Genomic DNA, 23816 nt, shown 5'->3' on the forward strand with positions numbered 1-23816 from the left:
GGCGTCAACTCCGCGCAAGCCCAGTCGTGTCTCTCCCGAGGGAGGCGCAGAGTTCCCTAGCAACAAGCTTTCTCTCTAGACCCTCCTCCACGTGAGGTTTACGCCTTGTCTTCGGGAGGGGGGAGAGGGCTAACAACAGGAGCGCTCTCAGGATTGGTCCCTAGGAGAAATTCGCCATTCTCATTGGACGAGACAGTCACCGCCCAAACTGGAGCCTAGAAAGCTAAACGCATGCAAGTCCGAGTGGATTTTTGCCGAGAACCTGGAGCCGACCGCTGCAGGATCCACTCCACTGGTTGTGCAGCTACACTCTTCCCGCTCCAGGTTCCTCACCACACACACATCGTCCGGGAGGCAACCTATCGATGTTTCTCTTCCAAATCTCTCCCTCTCTCTCTCTCTCTCTCTCTCTCTCTCTCTCTCTCTCTCTCTCATCAATAAACATATCTTCGGATGAGGATTAAAAAAAATCTCAGATCTCTGTCAGGGTTTTTCCTGAGGCCAGGAGAGAGTGGGTCAAAAACCTAAATAAAACACACAGCAGGAGCCCAAACCAGACACACACACCCAGCCTAGAGTGCCTCCACCCACGCCTCAGTTTCCCAATGGAACCTGAGCGCATCTATCTCCTTCCTGCCTCGTCCATCCCTACGGGTTGACAGGCACTCCCTCTGTTAGGTCCCCGCGAGACCCAGAGGTACAGCTCCACGGGGGTAGGATATGGAGCCGGCCCGGACACAGAACAGGGAGTATGAGCCAAGCCCGTGCAGAGGAAGACAAGGCTCGCAGGCAGAGCGAGCCTGGACATGCTGGGCGCTCCCAGGTAGGGCCACACCCACACAGGTGCCTCCTTGGGAAGAGACAGGAGAAGGGGTGTCAGTCTTTGTAGCCTCTCTACCCCTACATGGAATTAGGTGACCTGGCCTTGACCTTAGGCTTCAGGCCAGAAAAAAAGGGGGAGGGGAGGGGAATGTGAAAAAACAAGAAAGTGCCCTTCTGTGTCCTGATGGAAGAGGCGACTGGAAGGCTAGACTCCTGGGGTCCCTGTGGAGGAGGGGGCTGGGTACAAGACGCCCTTGTCCCTTTTGGATTCTGGTCCCACCTCCCCAACCCAGAGCCGCAGAGGCCTGCCCAGGAGATCTTACCTCAGCTATTTCTCACCCCAGGGTGAAGGTGGGTCCAGACCCGCCCCTCCTCAGCTTCCTATAAGTGCTGGGAAGCAGGGACGGCTGGGCCACACACCATGAGGCCCTCCGTGACACTGAGGACCTTCCTGCTGGCTCTCGCACTGCTGTGCACCCTGCTGGGTCTGGGTAAGTGACCAGAGGCTTGGACTCCTGGGATTCTCAGGAAAGAGAGGACTAGGAGAGAGCATTCAGCAAGGTCCTCCAGAAGGAAAGAGGAGGTGTCCTGGGAATTCAGGTTCATGATGAAGGCACAGGCTAAAGGAAGAGAAAGACTGGGACCCCAAGAGAGGTAAAGCTCAAAGGCTGTTGTGATTGGATTTCTGAGAAAGGAAGGAAGGGACAGGGTGGGCTATGAATCCTCTGTCCCCCAGGAGGGGTCTCAAAATAAGATATTTGGATTCTAGGAAATGAGGGCATGACTACAAAGGGACGTCTTTAAAAAATAAAACAAGACACTGGAGGGGATAGGTCTGTTTTCCTGGACTCTCGAGAGTTCAAGTCCCCGGGCCCTCCTCCCTTAGAGGTAGGAGTTCAGGCAAGGCCTCCTTCCCCAGGTCCCAGGGGTCTGGGCCCCCAGCTGCCCCATCTGTCAGGATGAAGGGGTCCATGCCCTCAGCCCTCTGGTCCTCGCTCTTCCTTCCTGAACAGGGGTGCAGACCCCTGCCTGAGCTCCTATTGTCTACAAGACCTGCATGCACACAGCTCCTCCAAAGAGGGTCCCACACCCAAGAACCAGCTGGAAACTTCACAAAAGTCCATGGAAACCTCCCCCAGGACCCCTCCCTGTCCCCGAGCTTTCTCTGAGGACCCGAGCGTCCAAAGTTCCCAGCCTTGTAATTAGGTGAACAGGCTCGTGGTAGAGTCGCTTCCCGCCCCAGGAAGCAGCTTTGCTGGCATCACTAGCGCGTCCCTGGTAGAGCGCTGGACAGCTCCCTGGAGAGCGGTCAGCGCCCCGCCCAGGAAAGGGGAGACTCGCGTCCCTCCTCCCGTAGACCCCAAAAGTCCGCCCCTGCCCGCGACGGTGTCTCCGGGATCCCTAGCCCACACCATCCGGGACCACAGCCTGGCCCTCCCTCTGCCCTGCAGGGCGCCCGCTAAGCTGCGAAGTGTGCAGGGGCTCTGGTCCCACATGCCGCGGAAAAATGAAGACCTGCGAGGCCGGCAAGGACGCCTGCGTGGTCATCGTGGGGGAGTCCAGCACCAGTAAGAGCGCGGAGCGTCAGCCCCAGGGAGGCGGTTGGGGCGGGCAGGGACCATCGCGGTGGTGAGCGGACAGGGGAGAGGAGGACTGTCTGGAGGTGGATGGAGGGACGTGAATCCAGTGGAGCTATGGAAATCCTTGTTGTCAGGGATTTCTGAAAGAGACTCTCCAAAAGAGAAGGTGGGGGTGGGAGGCAGATACGGGGGCTTCTTCAGGCAGGAGGAGGCGAGGAAAGGACAGGACGGGGCAGCAAGTAGTGAGAGGGGAAGAATCTAATGGGCGTTGGGAGGTGGGAGGCGGATGGAGGACAAGGAAGGGGCGGGGTGGGCTGGGAGTAATGTAACCAGCCAGGGCCTTGCGGGTGGGAAGGAGAAACGGACTACCCCAGGGATCAAGGGGATAGTGCGGGCTGGAAGAGACCTCTCCCACCGGAGAAGGAGGAGGGATGATGTTGGGGTAGCAGGAGAGAAATAAAGGGACAGGGAAGATAATCCCGGAGCAGGCGGAGAAGTAGAGATGGGGTGGAGGGAAGGCTGGTGAGCAGGATGGATAAGAGGGGAAGGCCTAAATGGCAGGGAACATCCCAGGCCTGAGACAGAATGGGGGAGATGGGGAGCAATGGGAGAGAACAGAAGGGGCGGTGGGGGGCGATATGGGGTGCCGTGTGCAAACGAAAGGCTGTGACAGCAGGTGGAGGGCAACGTGGAAGGTAGGAACGATCCGGCTGGAGGGGGCGTGTCAGGAAGGTGAGAGAGCTTGCAGGCTGCCCTACTCACCTATCCGGCATTGGCAGGCGGGGGAAGGGCCGGAAAGGCTTGAAGAGACACCCACCTCCCATGTGGGAAGGAGATGCACACCCTGGGGCAGGGGGAGGAGAGGAAATTATGGGGCGGGAGCCCATTGGTGGGGTGACAAAGGGAGACCTTTCAGTTGGGTTGGAAGAGGCCACATGTGGGGAGGAGGGAAGGCGGTGGAGACCCGAAGAGACCACTTACGGCAAGACCTGGGGGTAGCAGAGAGGGTGGCAGTGGGCCGATGGGTCGCAGGTCTGGGAGAGACCGTGGGGAACTCTGGGAGAGACCACCTAGACAGACTGGGAGTGCTGCAGGGTGGCAGTGTGAGGGCCGGGTCTGTGGGAAGTGACCCCCTCACCTAGGAAGGCTGGAAGCCAGCATCTCACACAGCTGCAGGGCAGCCACAGGTGACCTGGGAAAGACCACAGTCCACAGGACCTTTAGAGGGTGGCTGTGATGTGGCCATGGGGTGGAAGGGGCAGTGTTAGGCAGGCCCAGCTTGGCAATGGGGAACAGCAAGTGACCACCACAGGCTGACCAGGGGCTAGGGCAGTGAGGTGAGGGGTGAGGGGAGCTACCTAATCTACCAGACTGCAGTCTACCAGACTGCACCCCAGGCAGATAAGGGGGTACAGTTTCAGGAGGGGTGGAAGAGGCTGTCCTAGAGAGTCATGGGGTGGGGGAGCTGGCGGGGAGAGACCCCAGGTGGGGCCCCCAGAACCCAGCCCCCTCCCCCGGCCCCACCCTGCAGAGGGCCACCACTCCGTGAACACCTACAAGGCCTGCATGAAGTTCAGCGACTGCTACTCGGGCTTCGTGTCCACCACCATGGGCCCCAGGGACTACATGGTGTCCAACACGAACTGCTGCCAGAGCGACGGCTGCAACCGCGGCTCCGTGCCCCGTAAGTGCCCACACAGCCCAGCATGGAGGGGGGGCCCTTCCAGCCCACCCCCTGTCTGTGCGCGGGAACGCTGGGCAGGCACCCTGCCCGCTGAGCCTCAGTTCCCACTCCTGTAAATGCAGTGCCCACTATCAGCCACTGCCTCCCAGGGTTCCAGTAAGTTTGGGGGAAGAATCTAACATCTCTTTGCACCTTATACCCCACCCTCATGCCCAGCTCCCCAGAACAATCGCACTGAGAATGGCCTCCTGTGTCCTTCCTGCATCGTGCCCTTCCACGAGACGTGCCCGGGGACCCAGGTGGCCCGCTGTGTTGGCCAGGAAACCCACTGCATCTACTTCGCTGGCAACGTGCAGGCTGGTGAGGGGATCCTGGATCTCTGGAGGAGGGCACAGGGACCCCAGAACTGGAAGCCCATGCTTGCAGGTTCTAGGGGAGATGGTGGCCCCAAAGGCCTGGGTGAGGAGGTAGCAGGATCAAGATCCTTAGGTCACAAGGAAGGAGGGGTTGGGGGCTCCGAGTCCATTCTGAAATTCCCCTCCCAGGTATCATCAACACCAAGTTTGCCACCCGAGGCTGTGCGACAGAGACTGCCTGCAACACCAAGCCCGGGGCCGAGGTGCCCTCAGCCTCCTACCTCTACTTCCTGCGCCGAGCAGACTGCCTTCCCGCCCCCCAGCCCCCTGGCAGAGCCGAGTGAGGAACTGAGGAACCTGCGGCTCGAGTTCCCGTTTGTCCTCAGCCTGCAGCTCCCTGTGTGCCTATAAAGCAAGCAGATTAACCATGCAAGTCTGGCAAGTCTTTGTGATGTGATGCATCTCGGGGGGGTGGGTTGTAGGAAGCTGGAGGCTCAACCTTAGGGAACCCCCTCTTTGCAAGGAAGAGAGGGAAAAACCTACCTTAAAAAATGATTTTATTTATTTATTTTTAGAGAGAGGGGAAGGGAGGGAAACATCAATTGGCTGCCTCTTGCATGCACCCCAACCAGGGACAGAGGGAACCTGCAGCCCAGGCATGTGCCCTGACCTGAATGAATCAAACTGGGGACCTTTTGAGTTTGGGACAACGCCCAACCAACTGAACCACACCAGTCAGAGCTCATTAAGGGATTACTCCCTGCTGGGCCCCTGTCTAAATGTTTTCTGTGCTGTACTTCATTTTTCATAATTACAGCAGCTCCGAAGTTGCTATTAGTATCCCCATTTCACAGGTGGACGAACTGAAGTACACACGGTGATGTCATTTGCCTTGGGGCAAACCGCTGGGGGGGGGGGGTCAGAGGCCAGAGGCTGTGATTGCTGCTCCTGAGTCACCTCCCCTTTTTTTGCCTCAGTTTTCCTGTCAGCAATAGTAACAAACTCATAGAGTTGTTGTAAGAGTCAAATGAAAGAAAACTAAAAAAGTGCTTATGCAGTGCCTACCACCTTTAAGATAGTGGTGATTGTAGAGACAACAGTCTGAGTAAATAGTCATCACTGTAATAGGTGCCACTTAGTGAAACGGCCATTAGTTGGCAGGTGCTAAACATTGTTCTGGATCGGGACAGACTAGATTATGCTACAGTAACAAAGAAGTCCCTGATCTCAGTGGTTTACAACAACAAAGTTGTATTAGTCAACTCACAGCAATAATACTGTGTAACAAAGCATTTCAAAACAGACTTATAACAACAAGCATTCTTCTTAAGCATTTGTGGGTGGCCAGGGTGGCTCTGCTTCTGGTCATGGATTGGCTCGATTTGGCTCTCGTGTTGGAAGGAGGACTCAAGTTTTGAGGGCTGCACAGTCTCCTGGGATCAGTGGCTCCGTGGCAGATCACAGGAGCCCAAGAGCCAAGTGCACTGAAGGCCCTCGCGGAGGTCAGGGCTGCTAATGTTCCACTGAGTAAAGCAAATCACCCGGTCAAAGCCAGCATTTGGGAGCAGGGAAGTTTCCTCCCCCTCCAGTGGGAGGAAGAGGAATGGTATTCACTAAACAAGTCACCACAGGCTGATTCTTCTTTCACCCCGGTCCCACACGTCTGGCACTGTCCACAGGTGTTCTGTTCATCACCAGCATGAGCCGCCGCTGACCGAACACTGCCCGTTTCTGTGCACAGGACAGTCTCACCTGGGTGACTACATGCTGTGGCTCAGAAGTGACTTAACACAACTCATTGAATGGAGCTGGCCACGTGGCCCCACCAAACAGCATGTGGACCAGGAAGTGCCACTCTGCCCTGAGGCAGCGACAAGTTTCATGAGCAGCATGCATGGCCACCGTGGCCTCTTAGGGGCACTTCCTCATTTTGTCTTCACGGATCCATGTGATGGGCTCCAGTATTCCCATTCCTGTTTTCAGGGAGAGAAACTAGGCTCAGAGAAGGGATGTCACACTGAAGGTCACACAGCTAAAAGTGGCAGCACTTAAGATTGTATTTATTGTGTTGTGTTGAGGGGGAAGAGAGACCACATCACAGAGAGAGGGAACAAGCCTGTATTAGTTACCTTTTGCCACATGACCAACCACCTTAGTGGCTTAGAACTATCACCTTTGATTTTGCTCATGATTCTATGAGTCAGCAGTTCAGTCTTGGATCAGCTGAATGGTTCTTCTGCAGGTCCCTGCTGGGTCCGGTTGCCGTCAGTTGGGTGGCCATGTTTCAGAGGGCTGGCTGGCTGCAGGCTAGGGTGTCAAAGCTGACTGGGCCACATCTCTTTATTGCCCAGCAGATTACCTGGGGCACCGCTTGACATGGCAGCGGTGGCAGGGGTCCCCAGAAGCCCCAGTGCACGAGCGCTTCCCAAGCCTCCGCTTGCCACCGTGTTTCCTGTTGTCCCAGTGGCCCAGCAGACCGCATGGCCAGGTCTAGGGTCAGAATGACAAGGGCCGTCTAATGGCATGGCTACAGAGAGGCTGAACAAGTTGGAGCCATTAATGCGCCCAGCTGCTTCCAGATCAAACATGGTTTACCATCACAAGGCCCCAAGGTCAAAACAGTCACTGGTCCACCCCAACCCCCAGGGAGGCAAAACGCCAATACAGATAAAGTCTCTTGATTCCAGCCCAAGGAAGTCTTTCTTATACAGAAGCCCCCCTGTCCTTCCCCTCCCAAGACTCAGGAGTCCCCACCCTTGGCCCCCTCCTCCCTCGGAACCAGGAGTCCAGGCCCCCAGTCCCCCTCCCTTGGACCCAGGAGGCCGGGCTTTCAGCTCCAGTTAAAATCCCAACTATCTTTTTTCCCCTTCAAATCCCAAAAGAAGAGACACAGAATGACATTTCTACTCACTTTTATTCACTCCTCCAAACAGCAACGCAGGCCAGCCACACCCTTGATTCGTCCTTTTATGGTTCTCCACCTCAGTGGACACAAGTCCCTCTATCATTATGCAGAAATGCAGGAAACTCGGCTCGGATGATGAGATGTCTCATCGCTCCAGTTCTTTGTGCCTGTTCTGTTTCTGACCAATGGCGATGCCAAGATTCATCATACACTTCCTTGGATTCTTGCCTTTGAGGGTCTTCCAGCCTGGAGGTGCATGCAGACACACCCTAATGGCAGCCAATGATCTGTCCAAAAGGGAGACTCAGTGTTTTCTACTTGGATGCTCCCACAGACAAGTGCCTCACTAGCAACCTTATGGCTCCACAAAGTCTAAAAGTCAATGCCATCAAAAGTCATGACTTAAAAGACAACCACTCGAAAAGGTAGCTGTGACACACACAAGTGCCAATGCACAGTTATATACAGTAAGACAATCAGCACTCCCAACAGCAGAGACGCATGCAAACAAAACCGGGGCGGGGCTTGCTTTCCCAGGTCCCATCTCTGGCATGAACCCCACTGGCATAAGGGCAGAGGGAATGGGGAGCAGGGGAGTGAGGTCAGACAGGACCAAATCAGAGGAGGTGTCAACACGGCAAAGAGGAGGGCATTCTGTGAGCAAAGACGCCCAGACTGGAGCTGTCTTGGTGCTGCCTGGGGCTGAGGGCGTGTGGGCAAGGGCACGCACGCTACCTCTCAAGCTCCCAGTACGCCAGGCTTCTCAGGAGGGGCTGCAGTGTGTACCTGGGTACATACACTGAATTCTCACAGTAACCCTGTGAGGTAGATACCATTTGCCGGGTGACTAGCCCAAGGTCACCCCAAAGTCAGCAGGACTGTCTGACCCTAGTGCTGTACTGATCGAATTTCATTCCCCTGAGGCTGAAAGCTTTCGCAATTCCTGGAACCATTCAGTGGAGCCAAATGCTTTCTCCCATGTTGGCCATCTCTGCTTAGATAGTTCAAGGTGGGGATGGGTAGCCAGCCCCCTGCCCCCTGTGTCTGTGCCTCAGTTCAGTCACCCTTGCCTGCAGCTGTCACAGGAAATCTCACAGAAGAGAAAATAAGGCACTGGTCCAAGTCACCCAGGGTGACGATGGCAAAGCTGTGCTTGCTTTCCAGGCCCATCACCTCTCCGACAGGCACTATGTCTGCCATTAGATGCTTGTTTCTCCCCTCGTCTCAATTTTTTTCCCTGTTGTGTGGCAAGAGGCTGACAATCTACATGTCAGCCCTAGTTCTGCCACTGGCAATGAAATAAAATATTTACAGAGCACCTACTGTGTGTCAATTACCATTCTAGGTGCTGGGGTTATAGTAGAGACCAAGAGAGACAAGGGGATAATAGCCGATAAATAGGTAAATAAATAAATAATTCTCTATAGTCATAATTGCTACAAGGAAAATTAATCTGCTGGGATGAATGGTGGGGCGGGGGGCGGGCACGGCAGGAGGTATGAGCTACCAAAGTTAGAGTGCTCAGGGAAGGCCTCTCTGAGGGAACATCTGAATTGAGACCCGACAGAATGAGCCACTCATGGAAATGGTGGTGGGCAGAGAGCATTCTAGGCAGCATGAACAGGAAGTGCAAAGGTCCTGAGGCAGGACCCAAGGTGGCCCACTCAAGCATCGGAAGGAAGACCCAGCAAGCTGGTTGGGGTATGGGATGGAGCAGAGGATGAGAACAGGCAGGGGCCAGACCATATAGGGCCTTGCTGTGTGCTGTTGGGCCTAGAGCCTGCCCTCTCTGGACTCTGTTCTCCTCAACCATCATAAAAGGGATTCTGCTGGATGGCCTCTCAGCCCCCCGCCCCCTTTCTGTTTTTGACACCAAAGAATTCTGTGTCCTATGCCTGTGCCTCTGCACGCAGGCAGCAGCCTAGAACTTCCCAGGCACTGTGGTTTCTGCCTTTCCCTTGTGGCACGTGGCACGTTCCCACAGGCAGGAACACCCGCCCCACTGTCCGTTGGGTCCCTTGCTCACTGCAGCCTCTGTGTACACCACAAGGCAGTGCTTTCTGAGCACGCCCATGGGAGCCAACACAGAAACACTGGGATTAGTGCAGCCGTACAGCTGCTTCTCCAGAAAGGCAGGTATACAAAAGTATCAGGGCTGGAAAGGGTTCAGGTTTAATGACAGAAGAAACCAAGTCCAAAAGTAGAAACCGCTAAAGGGGCGCAGTAGAGGGAATAGACTCCCCAGAGAGCTCCTCAGCACCTATGACATGGGAGCAATCAGTCACAGAGAGAAGGGCAGTTTCCAGGACCGAAATCCATTAGGGATTTGCAGGAGATACCTCTGAGCTATGGGTTCCTGCCCTTCCATACCCAGACGGTCTCACTCCTGGTGTCTGGCTGCCCCCGGGGCCCGCCATGCCCCCCTTGCCTCCTCCCCTCATTTCTGTGTGGCCATCCTCCCCACTACAGCAGGGAAATGGGTCTTTGTCACCAGGTTCCCCCCACTAGGAGCAAATATTAAACATCTTTATACTCCCCAAGACACCAAAAAGATTTCTAGCTCTGTTGCAGCCACCCGTTCCCTCCTCTAGAAGCAGACTGCCCACCACCCAGGAATTAGGAACCAAGGCCCACAGCCCTCTTGGGAGCCAGGAGCCTGAGACCCCAGAGAGTGCCCTGTCTCCCCCTACCCACGTGAACATTCAAAGCCCACCACCTCCTGAGGAACTGAGAGGCTGTGTGCAGATCTTTTCCCCCTAGAAAACCTAGACCCCTATCCTATCCCTAACCTTTTGTGGCTCATAAGTCCAAGAGTTCCATCTCCCTGGAGCACCCAGCACAAGGAAGACGTTCACCATCAGGAATCAGGGCTTTGAACCCTGCCCCCCCCCCCATCCCCGGACGACCAGATGTCCATTATACACACTTTCTACTCCCCTGGCAACTAAAATATATCCCCTTCTAAAAGTCCAACCCCTCAACTCCCTTCAAGACACAAGTCTGGGGGTGCTGCCCTGTGATCCCACAGAAATCAGGAGTCCTGACCCCGAGGTTCTATACCCCTTCAAAACCCAGGAACCTAGACGACTAGAAGTCTCATCCCCCTTAGGCACCCAGGATTTAGAGTGGCAACACACCTGCTCTGTTATCTCAAAGACCCACACATCCTATGCCAGAGTCTGGACCCCTCAACCCCGTTCCTCTAAACAGGACGTGAAGTCCTCAACCCCTGGCGCAGCCAAGCAGCCAGCATGCAGAGCACCCTGGAAGCCCTGGCCCTCACCCCACCCCTCACTGCGCAGGCGCATGGGGTGCCAGCACCGCCTCTGCATCTGCCAGCATCTCGTCCAGCGCCTGCAGCAGGACGCCGTGCGCCGCGCGGTAGCCAAGGCCACCGGTGGCCGCTGCACCACCCGCAGGCCACAGGAAGGAGAGCGCACCCAGAGCTGCGCCCCCTGCGGTGCCCTCCCCGGCCCACGCACCTAGCCTCGCCTCCACTTCTGCGCGTGTCACTGGGCCAGGGAAGCGCGTCCGCTCCGCGAGTTCCCCAGGGGCCAGGCCCAGAGCACGCTCGCGTCGGGCCAGCGCTGCGGGTTCGAGTCCCAGTGCCCGCCGCCACTCTGCCAGCTGACCGCGTAGAAGTGCCACATCACAGGCCCAGCCAAGCCCAGGTACTGGTGCGGCCGCTGCCGCCAGGCTAGCTAGCAGAGCCGGGCGCCAAGCCCCAGCCCGGAGCGCGGCAGCCTTGATTCGGGCTGCACGCGGGGACGTGGGAGGCAGCGCCAGCAGCAGCGCCCCTGCCTGGGCTGGGGGAAGCGCGCGCCGCAGCCATGCGCAAAGCCCTGGGAGTCCGCCTCGCCGCAGGGGGAACACCGGCGGCGGCGCCTCCTCCAGCACCTCCCAGGTCTCGTCCTCCGGGCTCCAGGCAGCCACACGCCCAGTGTCCCCCCTGCCAGACTGCTGCGCATCTGCGCCAACCTGCTGCAAACCCTCCCTGCCTGCTTTCTCTGAAACTCCCCCATCGCCTGCTTTTTGAGATCCATTGACATGTTTCTCCAACCCCTCTCCGCCTGCGTTCTCCAAGCTCTCGCTGCCGAGGGACTTCTCTGCTTTTTCCTCTTCCAGAGACTCCGGATCTTCACCCTCGCCATCTGTTCGCACGCAGACCAGCGGGGCATCCGGTAGCACCAAGGGCCGGACCTGGGCCCAGTCCTCCTCAGTGGGGGCCCCAGGGGTGACGAGGATGAGGGCGTCGTAGTGGGTTGGGTGGCGGGCGGCAGCGCTGCCCCCAGAGCCCAGAGGCACGGTCCAGAGCACCACATTGGGGCGCTCTGGAGCAGGGTAGGGCGTGGGGCCCGCAGGCGCCACCAAAGCAGGCACAGCACCTGGGTCCCCAGGATCCAACCCGAGCAACACGTCCAGCACAAGTCCCATGTCAGCGGCGCCAGCTATGGCTAGGTCCAGCCGCGCGCTGCCCAGTCGCTCCAGGCCAGCACGAACCCAGGACATCGCTGCCTCCAGGCCACCGGTCTCAAAGGCCTCACGCACAGCCTCCAGCTCAGCTGCTCCCAGTACCTCGAAGCCATCCTGAGCCGGTGGCAGGAGCCTGCAGGGACAGGAAGGGATGGGGTCAAAGGCAGAAGAAAGGCTAAAGGCCCGAGAGCTGAGCTAGGGGGACCGGGTTGGGCTATGACAACAAGGGTGGAGCTTTCTGAATAATCCTTAGTAAGGCAGGAGCAGGAAAGGGGGAGGGCCGGCTGGTGGCCCAGCAAATAGAAACCAGGGCTATGAATAAAGGGGAGAAACTTAAAGCAAGGATAGGGCAGCTTGAATGAGGTTAGAGCCTAGAACCACACCTAGCTTGTTTTCCCAGGAATAGTCTGTGTGGGCGAGGAGGCTGTTCCCGGGAATCTGCTAGGTTAAGAAAAGGCCGTTCTGGGTGGGGCAAAACAGAGGGTGGGGCCTGGAGCAAAGACAGAACCACAAATGTATTGTAGACTACATGAAAGGCCTGCATTATTCACTATTCAACGTGGGCAAGGTCAGCAAGAGGGCTTTTTTCTGACACTGGATGTAGGGAGAGGAGTAGAGATGGGGGGAAAAGCCTCATCTACTAGTTCTTCCCAGGGGGACGTGGCTAAGGAAAACAGAGAGCAGTGGACCTGGAGGAGAAACTGCGGCTCTCCAAGCCTCATTTTGGCGTCTATGAAATGTGGCGCCTGGGAGTTGGGGGTGAAAATTCAGGACATAGCCAGCAAGTGGGCACAAAAACAAGAGGAGATGAGAGAAAGGCAGTGGGGGAGGGCACCCAGAAATAACGAAGCTCACCAAGGGTGAAAAGGGCGACTGGGGTCACTTGACAACCAAGCTGATGAGACTACAAGTTTTCAGGTTAAAACATTCGTGAGGATCACAAGCTTGTGTGACAGGGTGAACCCTTCTCCGAACTTTTGCCTGGGGGCAGTATTTGGGTGATAGGTCCCAGCCTCTTCTAGAACTCTCTTTAAGGAGTGGGGTTTGTGACTTCAGAGCACTCAAGGAGACAGGACCTGGATGACAGGTCAGTACCTCCAGCTGACCCCTGGCTAGTGCGGGGCCTAGATGACAGAATACGGTCAAGCACAGATGGCTTGCTTGGTTGGAGCAACACTGACCTCAAAATCTGCTCTGAGGGGTGGGACTGGATTTAGGAGCATGGCCTCCAGTAGATATCCCATTAAGGTTTGCCCTAAATTCACTGGGGGCGGAAGACCTTAAACAACCTGCGGGCGAGGTCTAGACAAAGGGCCAGCCCTCCCTAACCGGCCCTGAAACGAGCAGCTCACCTCTGCAACGCCTCCGCCTGGCTCCGCAACGCCGCCCGCAGGCGCTCCAGTTCCTCGCAGCCCTCTTTGCTGCTGCAGTCCTCGGGCAGCACATAGAGAGGCACAGCTCCCAACCCCGCACTTTCCAGCAGGGTCACAGTCTGATCTCGGGCCTGGGCTTCATTTTGTGAATCCCCAGGACGGAGGTTCCGCACAGCCAGCAACGGGGTTCCTCGGGCCAGTGCGGCTCGCGCTGCGTCCCCTAGCGCTGGTGCCAAGGGTTCATCGTTCCCTTTGGGGCCGGGCAGCACCAGGACTAGCACGTTAGCCTCCGCTGCCCAGGGACCCGGTGCTGCTGGTGGGCAGCTCAGCTCGCCCAGGAAGAGGCCTGGGCCCGCAGCTCGCAGGCTGGGGATCCCGGAGTCTGGCCGTCCATCGGGGATCTCTACCACCTCCACATCCTTGTTGCACAGAGCTGCAATCAGTGAGGACTTTCCCGAGCCGGGAGGCCCCAGGAACAAGGCGGTCACGTCACCCCGCGGTGGAGGCATAGCTGCAAAGCAAGAGATGGGGAAGCCTGACGTCAGAGAGCACCTAGTCGTTTTATTTCCTAGTCTTTCCACTCTCGTCCTAGATTTCGGTCCTCCACCCTGTCTCCTTCCATTCCCGGGTGTCACTCCCAGGGACCTAGAAATCTGGTGCCTAGACCCTATTCCCCAGGGCCCCGGAGTCCTGGCCAGTCCTCTTTATGGATGCGTTTCCCTTTCTGCTTCAAAAACTGAGAAACTCGGCTTCCAACCACCTCCTCCCTCAGGGACGCACTTGTTTTTACCCGCACCCCTCCTCCAAATTACCAACCGAGCAAAGAGCCGGTACACGGGAGGGTACTGTTGCTAGTGGCTCGTCCGCCTCCGAGAAGCTCCGCCCCTGGAGTCGGCAGACGGAGGCCGAAGAGGATGGAGCACCGGGATTTGGGGACCACCAGACGCGTTCCCGGAGCTCTAACCTGACGTCACTCTTTTTAGAAGGGGGTGTGTCTAGGAAGCGTGATCGCAGGGACTCAGCCCTCCGTAGCGCCTGCGCAGAACGGTCCCGGGGAACTCACTCTCCAACTCTGGCCGCCGCAGGACCTTGAACAATGAAGCGAGAGCGCCTGCGCACGGGGAGCGCCTACACTTCTGCGCCGTAAACTTAGACTGGTACGGCTCGAGACGTCATCATAACGCGCCCCTGTGCAGAGAAGGACGCCCTCCGTTATTTTCAGGACTGAGTGGGCACGACTGTGTAACTGCCGGACGGCAGTTCCGGAGCTCGGCTTCAAGAGGCTCATCAGGAGAAAGGGCGTGGAAACCACCGGGATCTTGAGACCCGGTGGGCCCTACCCTGCTTCCCTCCGGGTGACGAGCAACTGACAGGCGCAACGAAAGGCAGCCTTCTGCCGCTTGGAAAAAAAGCGGAGACCTGGGCTACCCTCCTGGAGAAGGGAGAGCCGAAGTCGATGCTGAGACAGCCAGACCTGCTTGAGGGGAAGCTGCTGAAAGTGCGCGTGGGAGGCGGGGGTTCTGGGTGGAACAAGAGTTACAGGGTGTCAGAGAACGCTGTCTTCCCAGGAAGAGGCGGGCTAAAACATGGGTACCATTACCTGCTCCAAGACACGTGGGAGAGACGGGAACGAGGATGGTCTCAAAGATCAAGGGTTCCGCACTCTTGAGTTCAGAGAGCTAGTTTAATGTAGGTCTTAGATCTCACACAGGTGAGACGGCTCTAAGGAGAGTCACAAACCCAGGGAGTCGAATCTTTTGGGAGGGTTGAAGTTTCTCTGGTAAGAGCTCCATTGGATTAGAGTTCAGGGACATGGTATCTCGGAGGGTCAAAGACTGGCAAAGACAGCCTCTGTGTCAAAGCGGGCTCTCTAAGGCTGGCGACAGATGAATGACTAAGTTTGATTTACTATTTTATCATGTAGGCACTTCTCTTGACCAGAGGGATCCCTAGTCACCATAGAGGACCCGCTTCCTAAGGAGACCAGGAGCAGCAGGATTCTTCCAAAGAGAGGAGTCCTTGCGGTACAGGAGTTGACATCTGTGAGTACAGCTGGCTGGAGGGTGTGGTCAGGAACCGATGCTAAAAGGATTTCTATGGCATTTCAGTGTCCAGGGCGCTGCAGGAACTTGCCTGTTGAGGAGCTGCCCTAACAGGAACTGCCACTCCCCATCCTTACCCTGATCACACCCTCAGATGTCCCCACCCTGCTCTGTCCACCTAAATGTGAATGGGTGCAGTTCAGAGGGGCAGAGTGTCATCCGGAGGGGCGTGGGGTGGGAGATGTGGCTGGGAAAGAACAGAAACTGAGAGGAGTCCTAAGGTTCCACTTCCAACTCTGCCCTAGACTTTTGGTGGGACTTGGGCCTTGGTTTCCCTGTGACAAGGGGTTGCCATTACTTACCTCCCAGGGCTGTTATAGGGATTGGCAGCAGAAAAGGGGAAAGCGTGAGGGTAACGAAGGTAGCAACAGCTCCTACTGAACACTCACAATGTGCTAGAACATTAACACCTGTTACCTTATTCAGTCCTCCGAACAGACCCTATGAAATTGGTTGTCACTTTCAGAGGAGGGAGCTGAGGCAAAGACAGATCATGTATTTGTGACAATGACAGCCAGTGTCAGTGTCCTCCAGCCAAAGAACCTCCAGGAACACACTTGTAGTCAACAAATGGGTTTATTGCTCACCGCACTGAGGAAGCACACATACCATAGGGGCACTTCAAGTCATCTCATTAATAGAATTTTTATTTTTAATTTTAGTTTTAGGGGAAGGGAGAAAGAGAGGGAGAGAAACATCAGTGTGTGGTTGGCTCTTGTGCACCTCCTACTGGCAACCTGTCCTGCAAACCAGGCATGTACTGGACTGGGAATCGAACTGGTGACCCTTTGGGTCACAGGCCAGTGCTCAATCCACTGAGCAACACCAGCCAGGGCTGGAGTGTTTTGTACAAAGGACTGATTATAGGATTTGGGTTTGTGGTAGGTGATGTTGGGAAGTGCTCCAGGAACAGGGGTTTTGCTCTGGACTGGATGGTGCCAGGAAGCCTGGCAGCTCTGTGGCTGGCTATCTTAGTAATTCTCATCTAGAAGGCAGGGGAACACAGCAGGCACAAGCTGTGACTGGTACGGCAGCTGCCGTCACTCATATTGGCTAGGACAGGGTGCCTGGTCATTTTTGTGGCTTGGACAATGTTCGTGTTTGTCTGTTCAGATGCTGTCATGGCAGAGTTTTGGTGTCTTGATTCCGTCAGTGTGGCCTTGTCTGATGACACTCTGTGGAATTGTTTATATTCAACAAAATGCCAGAGTCTGCCTGTGAGTGCCAGGCCAGCTCCCGGCTGTGGGGCTGCTTTTCCCTTCCTTTATAGTAATAATTGCAAACCACTGTGTAAAGTATTCTAAGCACTTTCTATAAATCCATTCATTTATTGTTTACAACAGCCCTATCAGGCAGATACTGATACGGTTATGACCCCATTTTCCAGGAAGGAAGCTGTTGTACCTGCCTGGGAAATAGTAGAGCCGATCTGGTGCAGAGGCTGTGCTCTAATCACACAGCTCTCATGGAAGGAGAGACTCCCTGGGTTCCAGTCCTGACTCCATCTCATTTCCTAATCTCATAACTGTGGGTTAGAGAGCACCCTAACTTCTTTGAGTCTCAGTCTGATCATCCATAAAACAGGCCCAGTGATGATCTGTCTGCATTGCTGTCCAGCCCCGGCATACAGTCTGGCACATAATAAGCACTGTTCATTGTTGTCATGATCCTGGGGCATGGGAGGTCCTGGAAACTCTTGCTGGTCTCCCACGGCCCTCAGACCATCTGGGCGCCCTGCAGTGCGCCCGCTGCCTCATCTCTTCGCTAACTCCAAGTTCCAGCAGCATCACATGAAATGGGAGCACCCAGCAAGCACAGCCCAGAAGCTGCAGGGGACCCTCTTCATCTGCTTCACCTGCAGCTGCTCCTTCCTCTTATCCAAGGCCCTGATCACCCACCAGCGCAGCCATGGTCCCACCACCAGGCCCTCCCTGCCGGCTGTACCACCACTGCTCAGCCCACCTTCCTCTGTTCTGACTGGCAGGACCTTTAGGCAGGCCTTCTCTGAGGTGGCACTGCCAGGTGAGTGAGGCCCACACCCCTCCTGGCCTCTGTGCTTGCACAGAGTGTGGGCAGGACCTTGCCCGGGAAGCCGGGCTGCATCTACACTACATCCGGCATGCCCGTGGGGAGCTTGGAGTGCAGCTTCAGCCCTCCCTAGGGCATTGGGGGTTCTATGGCTGGTGGAACCCTCTTCTGATACAGGATGGGCCCTTGGAATTTGCTTTCCTCCCAGGAAAGGCAAAGGGCTATTGAGAAGTAGGGCCCAGAAGATGTTTCTCATTTAGAGCTTCAGTTTTTGGAGAACAGAAAGGCCTTTGGGGAATCAGGGAAACCAGACAATAGTCAGATGTTTTGTTTAAAAAAAAAAAAAAAAAAGAGTAATATCCCTGGCTGGTGTGGCTCAGTGGATTGAGTGCTGGTCTGCCAAACAAAGAGTTGCCGGTTCAATTCCCAGTTAGGGCACATACCTGGGTTTTGAGCAAGGTCCCCAATAGGGGGTGTGTGAGAGGCAACCACACATGGATGTTTCTCCCTCTTTCCCCCTCCTTTCCTTTCTCTCTAAAAATAAATCCATAACGTCTTTTTAAAAAATGAGAAAGAGGGCTCTGGCTGGCATAGCTCAGTGGATTGAGTGGGGGCTGCGAACCAAAGTGCTGCAGGTTTGATTCCCAGCCAGGGCACATACCTGGGTTGCAGGCCATGGCCCCCAGCAACCACACATTGATGTCTCTCTCTCTCTCTCTCTCTGCCTCCCCCCCTCCCTTCCCTCTCTAAAAATAAATAAACCTTAAAAAAAAAAAGAATTTAGTGCTATTGCCGCCATCAAGATATGTGATCTAGAATCATATATACATATATACATATTTTCTTAAAAAATGAGAAAGGGAAAATTATTTGTATCTCCCTCATTCCCAAATAAATAGTTTGAAATCACAAGTAGCTGCAAATTGCAGAGCCACCTTTTATTCTTCCTGGATGGATGGCATGGGCTGCAGGAACAAACCGCCCTGGATTTGTGCTCGAATGGGGGCAGGGAAGATGTACTGCTGGCCTCCAGTGCCACCCGATCAGTCCCAGACATGGAGTAGCTTGGGCCTTTGGGGACACATAGCAAAGTCAAGGAGCCATCCTGAGTCACGTGGCAGTAGCAGTTCAAGTCCCTGTCTCCTTTCCACACTCTGCCTGCCTTTACCACTTGGGGAGTGCCATGGCATTGGGTGGCTTTGTTTACCCCTCCCCCCAGTAATTTACTACCCATTTAAATAACTTTATGTACCCTTCTGGCCATGGAATATTTAATACGTGCAGGTGAGATGGCATGAATAAGCTAACAGAAATAGTATCTAAAAACAGAAAAGCTCTATATTCAGATACCTAAACAAGGAACTTTGGCTTGTCAGCAGGAATTTCCAGCACACATAAGAAAGGCACGGGGAGAGGTGTACGGGATGTGAGAACATGGGTCCCTCCCCAAGCTCTAGCCCCCCTCCCACCCTGTGGGAATATGAGGAAGGCCATTTGTAAGCGAACCGTGGGGCTGACCTCGGGAGCCTGGCCAGCTCCTCAGTCAAGAAATGAGCAAAGACAAACTGTTTTCGGATGTGAGCCCAGACTGTAAACAACTTCGGGGAAACAGCTAGTGTTTTGATCTCACAGCTTGCACACGAGCGCTCTGCCCACCCAGTCTGCTTTGTTTCCTGTGTTCTATATATCCCTGTGCTGGGAAAGCCTGGGTTGGGGCAGACTTCACCAGCTGGCCGCCACGGATGCACATGTAAGTCTAAATAAACCCACGTCTTTCACAGCCAGTCCTCTGGGTTTTCTTTGGAATCAGCAGGCAATGTGTGGAGTGGACCTTGGCTCTTGGCATAACAAGGAGGGAGCTCAGGGCAAAGCGCCCCAGCACTGTGAGGAAACTGGTTTGTAATCAAACAGAGATGCCTCCTGTTTCCTATTGTGTTTGCCCAACATTGGGAGATTTCCCACTCAGACCCTATTTTAGCTCTTGAAAAGCTCACTCTTGGCTGAGTCCCACCAGGCCAGTTTTACTCCCTTGTATTACCTGCCCCTAGAGACAATGGTTGATGCATGGTATACAATAATCGTAAGTTCATTTAAATTGAGGGATGTTTTTAAAGCCCACAGATGGGATGGATGTGGTAGACTGATGGAGGTCTCCCAATTTTTAGCTAGGCATATGGTGGCTACAAAGACCACATTTCCCAGATTCCCTTGCAGCTAGCTATGGCTACGTGAAGGACAGAGTTCTGGCTAAATTCCTGGGTAGAGTCCTCAGGCTTCAGAAAGGAACATTCTTTTCCTCCACCTTCCTGCCTGGAATGTGAATATCCAGGCATCTTGGACCATGAGAGCAACAGGAGAGATAGCAGAGTAACAAGACAGCAGGAGTCTGGACCCCGGTCAACATCATGCAGCAGAGCCGTCATATCAGCCCTAGAATGCCCACTCCTCTACCGTCATGTAAGGAAATGAGTCTCTACCTTGCTGAAGCTGCCATTAGTTTGGGCCTCTGTCACATGCAGCATAATTTACAACCTAAGGCAGAGTTCTGCAAACTAGGACCAAATGCAGCCTGCCTCCTGGTTTTGCAAATAAAGTTTTATTGGAGCACAGTCATGCTCGTTCACTTGCATGTTGTGTGTGGCTGTTTTCACATAGGACAGAGGATCTGAGTACTTGCAACCAAGATCATATGGCCCACACAGCCTAAAACAGCTAACATGTAGTCTGTCACAGTAAAAGCGTGCTGACCCCTTGTCCAGCTAACAGACATACACCTACTCTGAGCCCAAATGCAGGATTCCCACCCTGGGAACAATCCCCTCTAGCACGGTTATGTGTGCGTAGTGTTTGGGGCAGGCCTGGCCAGCCTGGAGCTCTGCTGGGGGATCACTTTTTTCTAAGATACCAACTTCACCAAAGCCAAACATTTCCTCTGGCACTGGGTGAAAGCCCAGAAGTTTCTGACCCAGGTGTTTCATACCTCTCCTGCCCCAAACTCAAGTATCCCACCCCACACGTGTTCTCAGGACAGACAGCTGCCCACCCAGGTACCCACTGGCTTCCTGTTCTCTCCACACTGCAGACGGCATGGGCTCCCAAGATTTCACACAGCATCACAGGTGACTCCCAAATCTTTACCTTCAGCCCAAACTGCAGATGTCCCCCCATGAGACACAGCCACCTGGACAATACATGGAGTTGCAAACCTAACATGGGTCACCACAACTGCCACCATATTCACAAACTGCACTCTACTCACTTCTTGAAGAATCTGACGACTTCTCCCCCAGCCCTACTCTCCTAACTGCTCCCCTGCTGAGGATGCCCCTCCAGTCTCTGCTACAGAACATCCCCTGTGCGTATGTCAATCAGCTTACACCCTGCTCATTTAAAACCCTGCAAAGGAATCCCCTAAATAACTTCCAAAGACCTCACCCAGGCCCTCAAAACCCAATCACGACTAAGCCTCAGCCTACTCAGCAACCTCAGCTCCCTCCTCACTCTGTCTTCACTGCTGTCCAGCCACAGATGCCAGGCTGGCTTCTGCCTCAGGGCCTTTGCACTTGCTGTGCCCTCTGCCTGGAGGACTCTCACCCATAATTTCACAAGGCCACTTCCTCATTATTCAGGTCTCAGCATGTGCCACCTCCTCAGAGAGGTCCTTCTTGACCCGATTGGCTAAAGTAGCACCTTTAACCCTTACTCTAATCTTTTCTCAGCACTCTTCAACACCTGGAGTCATCATCACACTTGTCTATTTCATTATCGGTGTCCTCATTTTGGACTCCAAGCTCCCAAGGGCAAGTGCCATGTCTTCCTCACTGTTCACCCCTGGCACCTGGGATGGCACTTACCAAGGACACTCAAAAGACACCCCTTGACTTTGTGTGTCTGCCTGGTGTTGCTTGGCCTCCGCCGGCCTCAGAGAGCTGGCTGCCTTAAGTCCTACCCGTAAGAGGTATGAGCAGAAGGAAGATGGGAGAGAAAGGGTCTCGCCTGGCTCTGGGCTCCTGCTGGAACCCCTCCAGCACCTTCCTGTGCTCACACAAGGCACTGTGCTTCTCTTGAAGTTTAAGCACCTGCCCATGGTGCCTCATCACCGGTCCCTGCACCAGCCACACATGGCCTGTTGGGTTCTGGTCACCTCACCTCTGTTTCTGTAGCACGGTCCTGGGGGTGGGAACTTCTTGCAGACACATTTCACGGTTATTTCACTCTTTCGTGTTTGCACTTCCAGCCTTGCAACACTCATGTGACCAGTTCCCTGTGTTGTAAGTCCTCTTGGGAATTCCTACCTTTGAGTGAGCCTGAGGAACTTCGGAATGACCCCACGGGCAGCAGACTGAGTCTCGAGTCCCAGGCTCTCACGATCCTTATTGATTTTTGCTGACAAATGGGTCATTCTCTACATGTTTGCTCAGAAAGAAAGCCCTGCCTTAGGGCAGAAGAGGCCTCACACACGCTGCCCCAGGAAATAAAATCCGTGTTGTTTTAATGAGCCATGTGTTTCTGCTTTGATGATTCTAAGATTCAATGATGCTAAGTATAAGCTACAGTGGGTGTGAAAGTCTCAGCGGATCAATGTCAGGTTCTGTGATTCGGGGCTTCTAGGATGAGAAGTATGGGTTTTGAAAGATGCTTTGGTCTAAGAGCCTGTAATAGGGATCAAATGCAAACACTCTTTGGGGCCAGAGGGGTAACAAGTCAGTGCAACAAGCAGGCGTGAGGGGTCCAGACGATGGTGGCAGGGAATGCCCTGTTACTCAGCTCCAGCCAACTGCTGCCCCCTGGGACTGTGGGCTCAGCAATCCAGATATCACAGTTTCTCAAGAGAAGCCACAAAACTCCATTTCTACGTGAAATATGCCCATTTGTAAATGGTGGTAACCAACATGACTTAAAAAACCTCAATGACCCCGTGGAGACCAAATGCAGGTCAGACGGTGGACAGGGGCAGCCGCCAGATTGCCACTGCTGGTATGGGGCTCCATGGTGAAGAGTGTGTGCCCTGCTTCCAGCCATCTGGGAGCAGACCTGGGCGCTGCTCGGTGCCAGCTGTGACCACTCGCGGCTAACTCAGGGTCTCAAGCCCCAGCTGTGTGGTTGTAAAGTGACATGACAGCAGACCCTATACCTCTAAGGATCATGACGATGGCTGAGACACAGAGAGAAGGCCAAAGTCAGTGTAGTTTTCTATGTGGCTGCGCCCTCTGCCCCGGTCTTCCCTCCATTCCTCAGCAGCCTCTCGCCTGTGCGCTCTGCCACAATCATCCCAAGCGGACCCCCACCTCAGGCCCCCTGAGCTGGCTGTTCCCGCAGAAGCCGCAAGGCTCACTCCTTCCCCGCCTCCAGGTCCCTGCTTTGGCGTCCCTTACCGGTGAAGCCTTGCGGACCACCCTATCTGCAACTGCTTCACACACAAGCCTGCCCACCCCCTCCCTCTTCCTCCACAGCATTCACTACCGTCCGACAGTACATACACGTTATACTTCAGTGTCTAACACAGCATCTGTCTCTCCCCCAGGGCAACGTCCACAAAGGCAGGGTCCTTGGTCGTCATGCTCACCAGTCTGTTCCCAGCACCCCAGACAGTGCCTGCATCTCACAGGTGCTCAGTAAACCAGGAGTAAATAAATCACAGTCCCTACCTCAGAAGAATCCGAGGCGATTGTCCACATAAAGTGCTTAGCCCGGGGCCTCGTCCGCTGCCGGTAATTCAGGTTCGTAGCTGCCAAGCCTCTATGAGTTAACACATGTAAAGCGCCTTAGAACAGGGCTTGGCACGTAGCACATGCTCAGTAAATGGTAGCTGTCATTATAATTAGGCTTCTATTTTCAAAGCAGCTTTGGTGCCAAGCTTCTGTGAGTTAGTACTTCCCATCTCTGAGCAAGAGCCAAAGTTTGGACAAGGCTGTAAGGAGCCCCCCACCCCACCTGGACCGTTCTCCCCAACAAAGTGCAAGGCTCCCTCCCTCAGCTCTGTCCCTCCCACAGGGAGGACTACACTAGTTAAAATCGCAACCCCCCTTCAGAACTCTTCTCCCTCCTCTGCTGTATTTTCCTCTACAGCAGGCACCGCTCGGGATATACTACACATCTCGTTTACTGTCTGTCCCCACCGGTGGCCCCTTTCTGCTCCGCCCCATCCCAGGTAAACTCCATGAGGACAAGCATTTTATTCTATTCATGGGCATATTCCCAATGCTTAACGCACAGGTCCTCCAAAGGTATTTGTGGAATGAATTAATGGCTCACAGTCCCTACCTCCGAGTTATTCTAAGGTCCTGATGATCTCATGCAAATGAAATGCGGAACTCTGGAAGTGCTGGGGAAAATGGCAACCGTGATTATAACTAAGGTTCTATTTTTGTCAGTTCCTAGATGCACAACTCATTTATGAGGCAACACGTACAAAGCTCTTGCACTAGCACTTGGCACCCGGGAAGCACAGCTATGATTCTAATGAAAGTTTTTTTTTTTAAATCCTCACCCA

At 54.7% G+C, this 23816-nt stretch overlaps 3 protein-coding genes across 6 annotated transcripts; 2 read left to right on the top strand and 1 right to left on the bottom strand.

Moving 5' to 3' along the window:
• Positions 1-1166: 1166 nt before the first annotated feature.
• LOC123823037 (phospholipase A2 inhibitor and LY6/PLAUR domain containing) lies at positions 1167-4863 on the top strand. Its single transcript, XM_045845341.1, has 5 exons — positions 1167-1313; positions 2274-2390; positions 3934-4086; positions 4303-4446; positions 4632-4863. The coding sequence occupies exons 1-5, from the start codon at positions 1244-1246 to the stop codon at positions 4784-4786; spliced, it is 639 nt and encodes a 212-aa protein (XP_045701297.1). The 5' UTR covers positions 1167-1243; the 3' UTR covers positions 4787-4863.
• A 235-nt stretch (positions 4864-5098) lies between these two features.
• Positions 5099-23058, bottom strand: IRGQ (immunity related GTPase Q). Of its 4 annotated transcripts, XR_006786448.1 has the most exons (5): positions 22972-23058; positions 14010-14381; positions 13173-13704; positions 7354-11953; positions 5099-6415 (listed from the first exon to the last, which is right to left on the bottom strand). XR_006786448.1 is itself a non-coding variant. In XM_045845074.1 (4 exons), the coding sequence occupies exons 3-4, from the start codon at positions 13700-13702 to the stop codon at positions 10639-10641; spliced, it is 1845 nt and encodes a 614-aa protein (XP_045701030.1). In that variant the 5' UTR covers positions 13703-13704; positions 14257-14381; positions 22972-23058; the 3' UTR covers positions 7338-10638. The 4 variants fall into 4 exon arrangements, 3 of the variants coding, with proteins under 3 accessions (XP_045701030.1, XP_045701029.1, XP_045701028.1); XM_045845074.1 differs by lacking the exon at positions 5099-6415 and having other exon boundaries at positions 7338-11953; positions 14257-14381; XM_045845073.1 differs by lacking the exon at positions 5099-6415 and having other exon boundaries at positions 7338-11953; positions 14158-14381.
• On the top strand, positions 14290-17710 carry ZNF576 (zinc finger protein 576). The gene is given in 7 exon segments (XM_045845083.1): positions 14290-14336; positions 14416-14522; positions 15147-15176; positions 15179-15235; positions 17016-17051; positions 17054-17294; positions 17296-17710. Coding segments are annotated over 7 exon segments (774 nt in total). The 3' UTR covers positions 17552-17710.
• Positions 23059-23816: the final 758 nt, after the last annotated feature.

This window comes from Phyllostomus hastatus, unplaced genomic scaffold (assembly GCF_019186645.2).
Source record: "Phyllostomus hastatus isolate PE091 unplaced genomic scaffold, TTU_PhHast_1.1 phas_contig_468, whole genome shotgun sequence".
Classification (NCBI taxonomy): domain Eukaryota; kingdom Metazoa; phylum Chordata; class Mammalia; order Chiroptera; family Phyllostomidae; genus Phyllostomus; species Phyllostomus hastatus.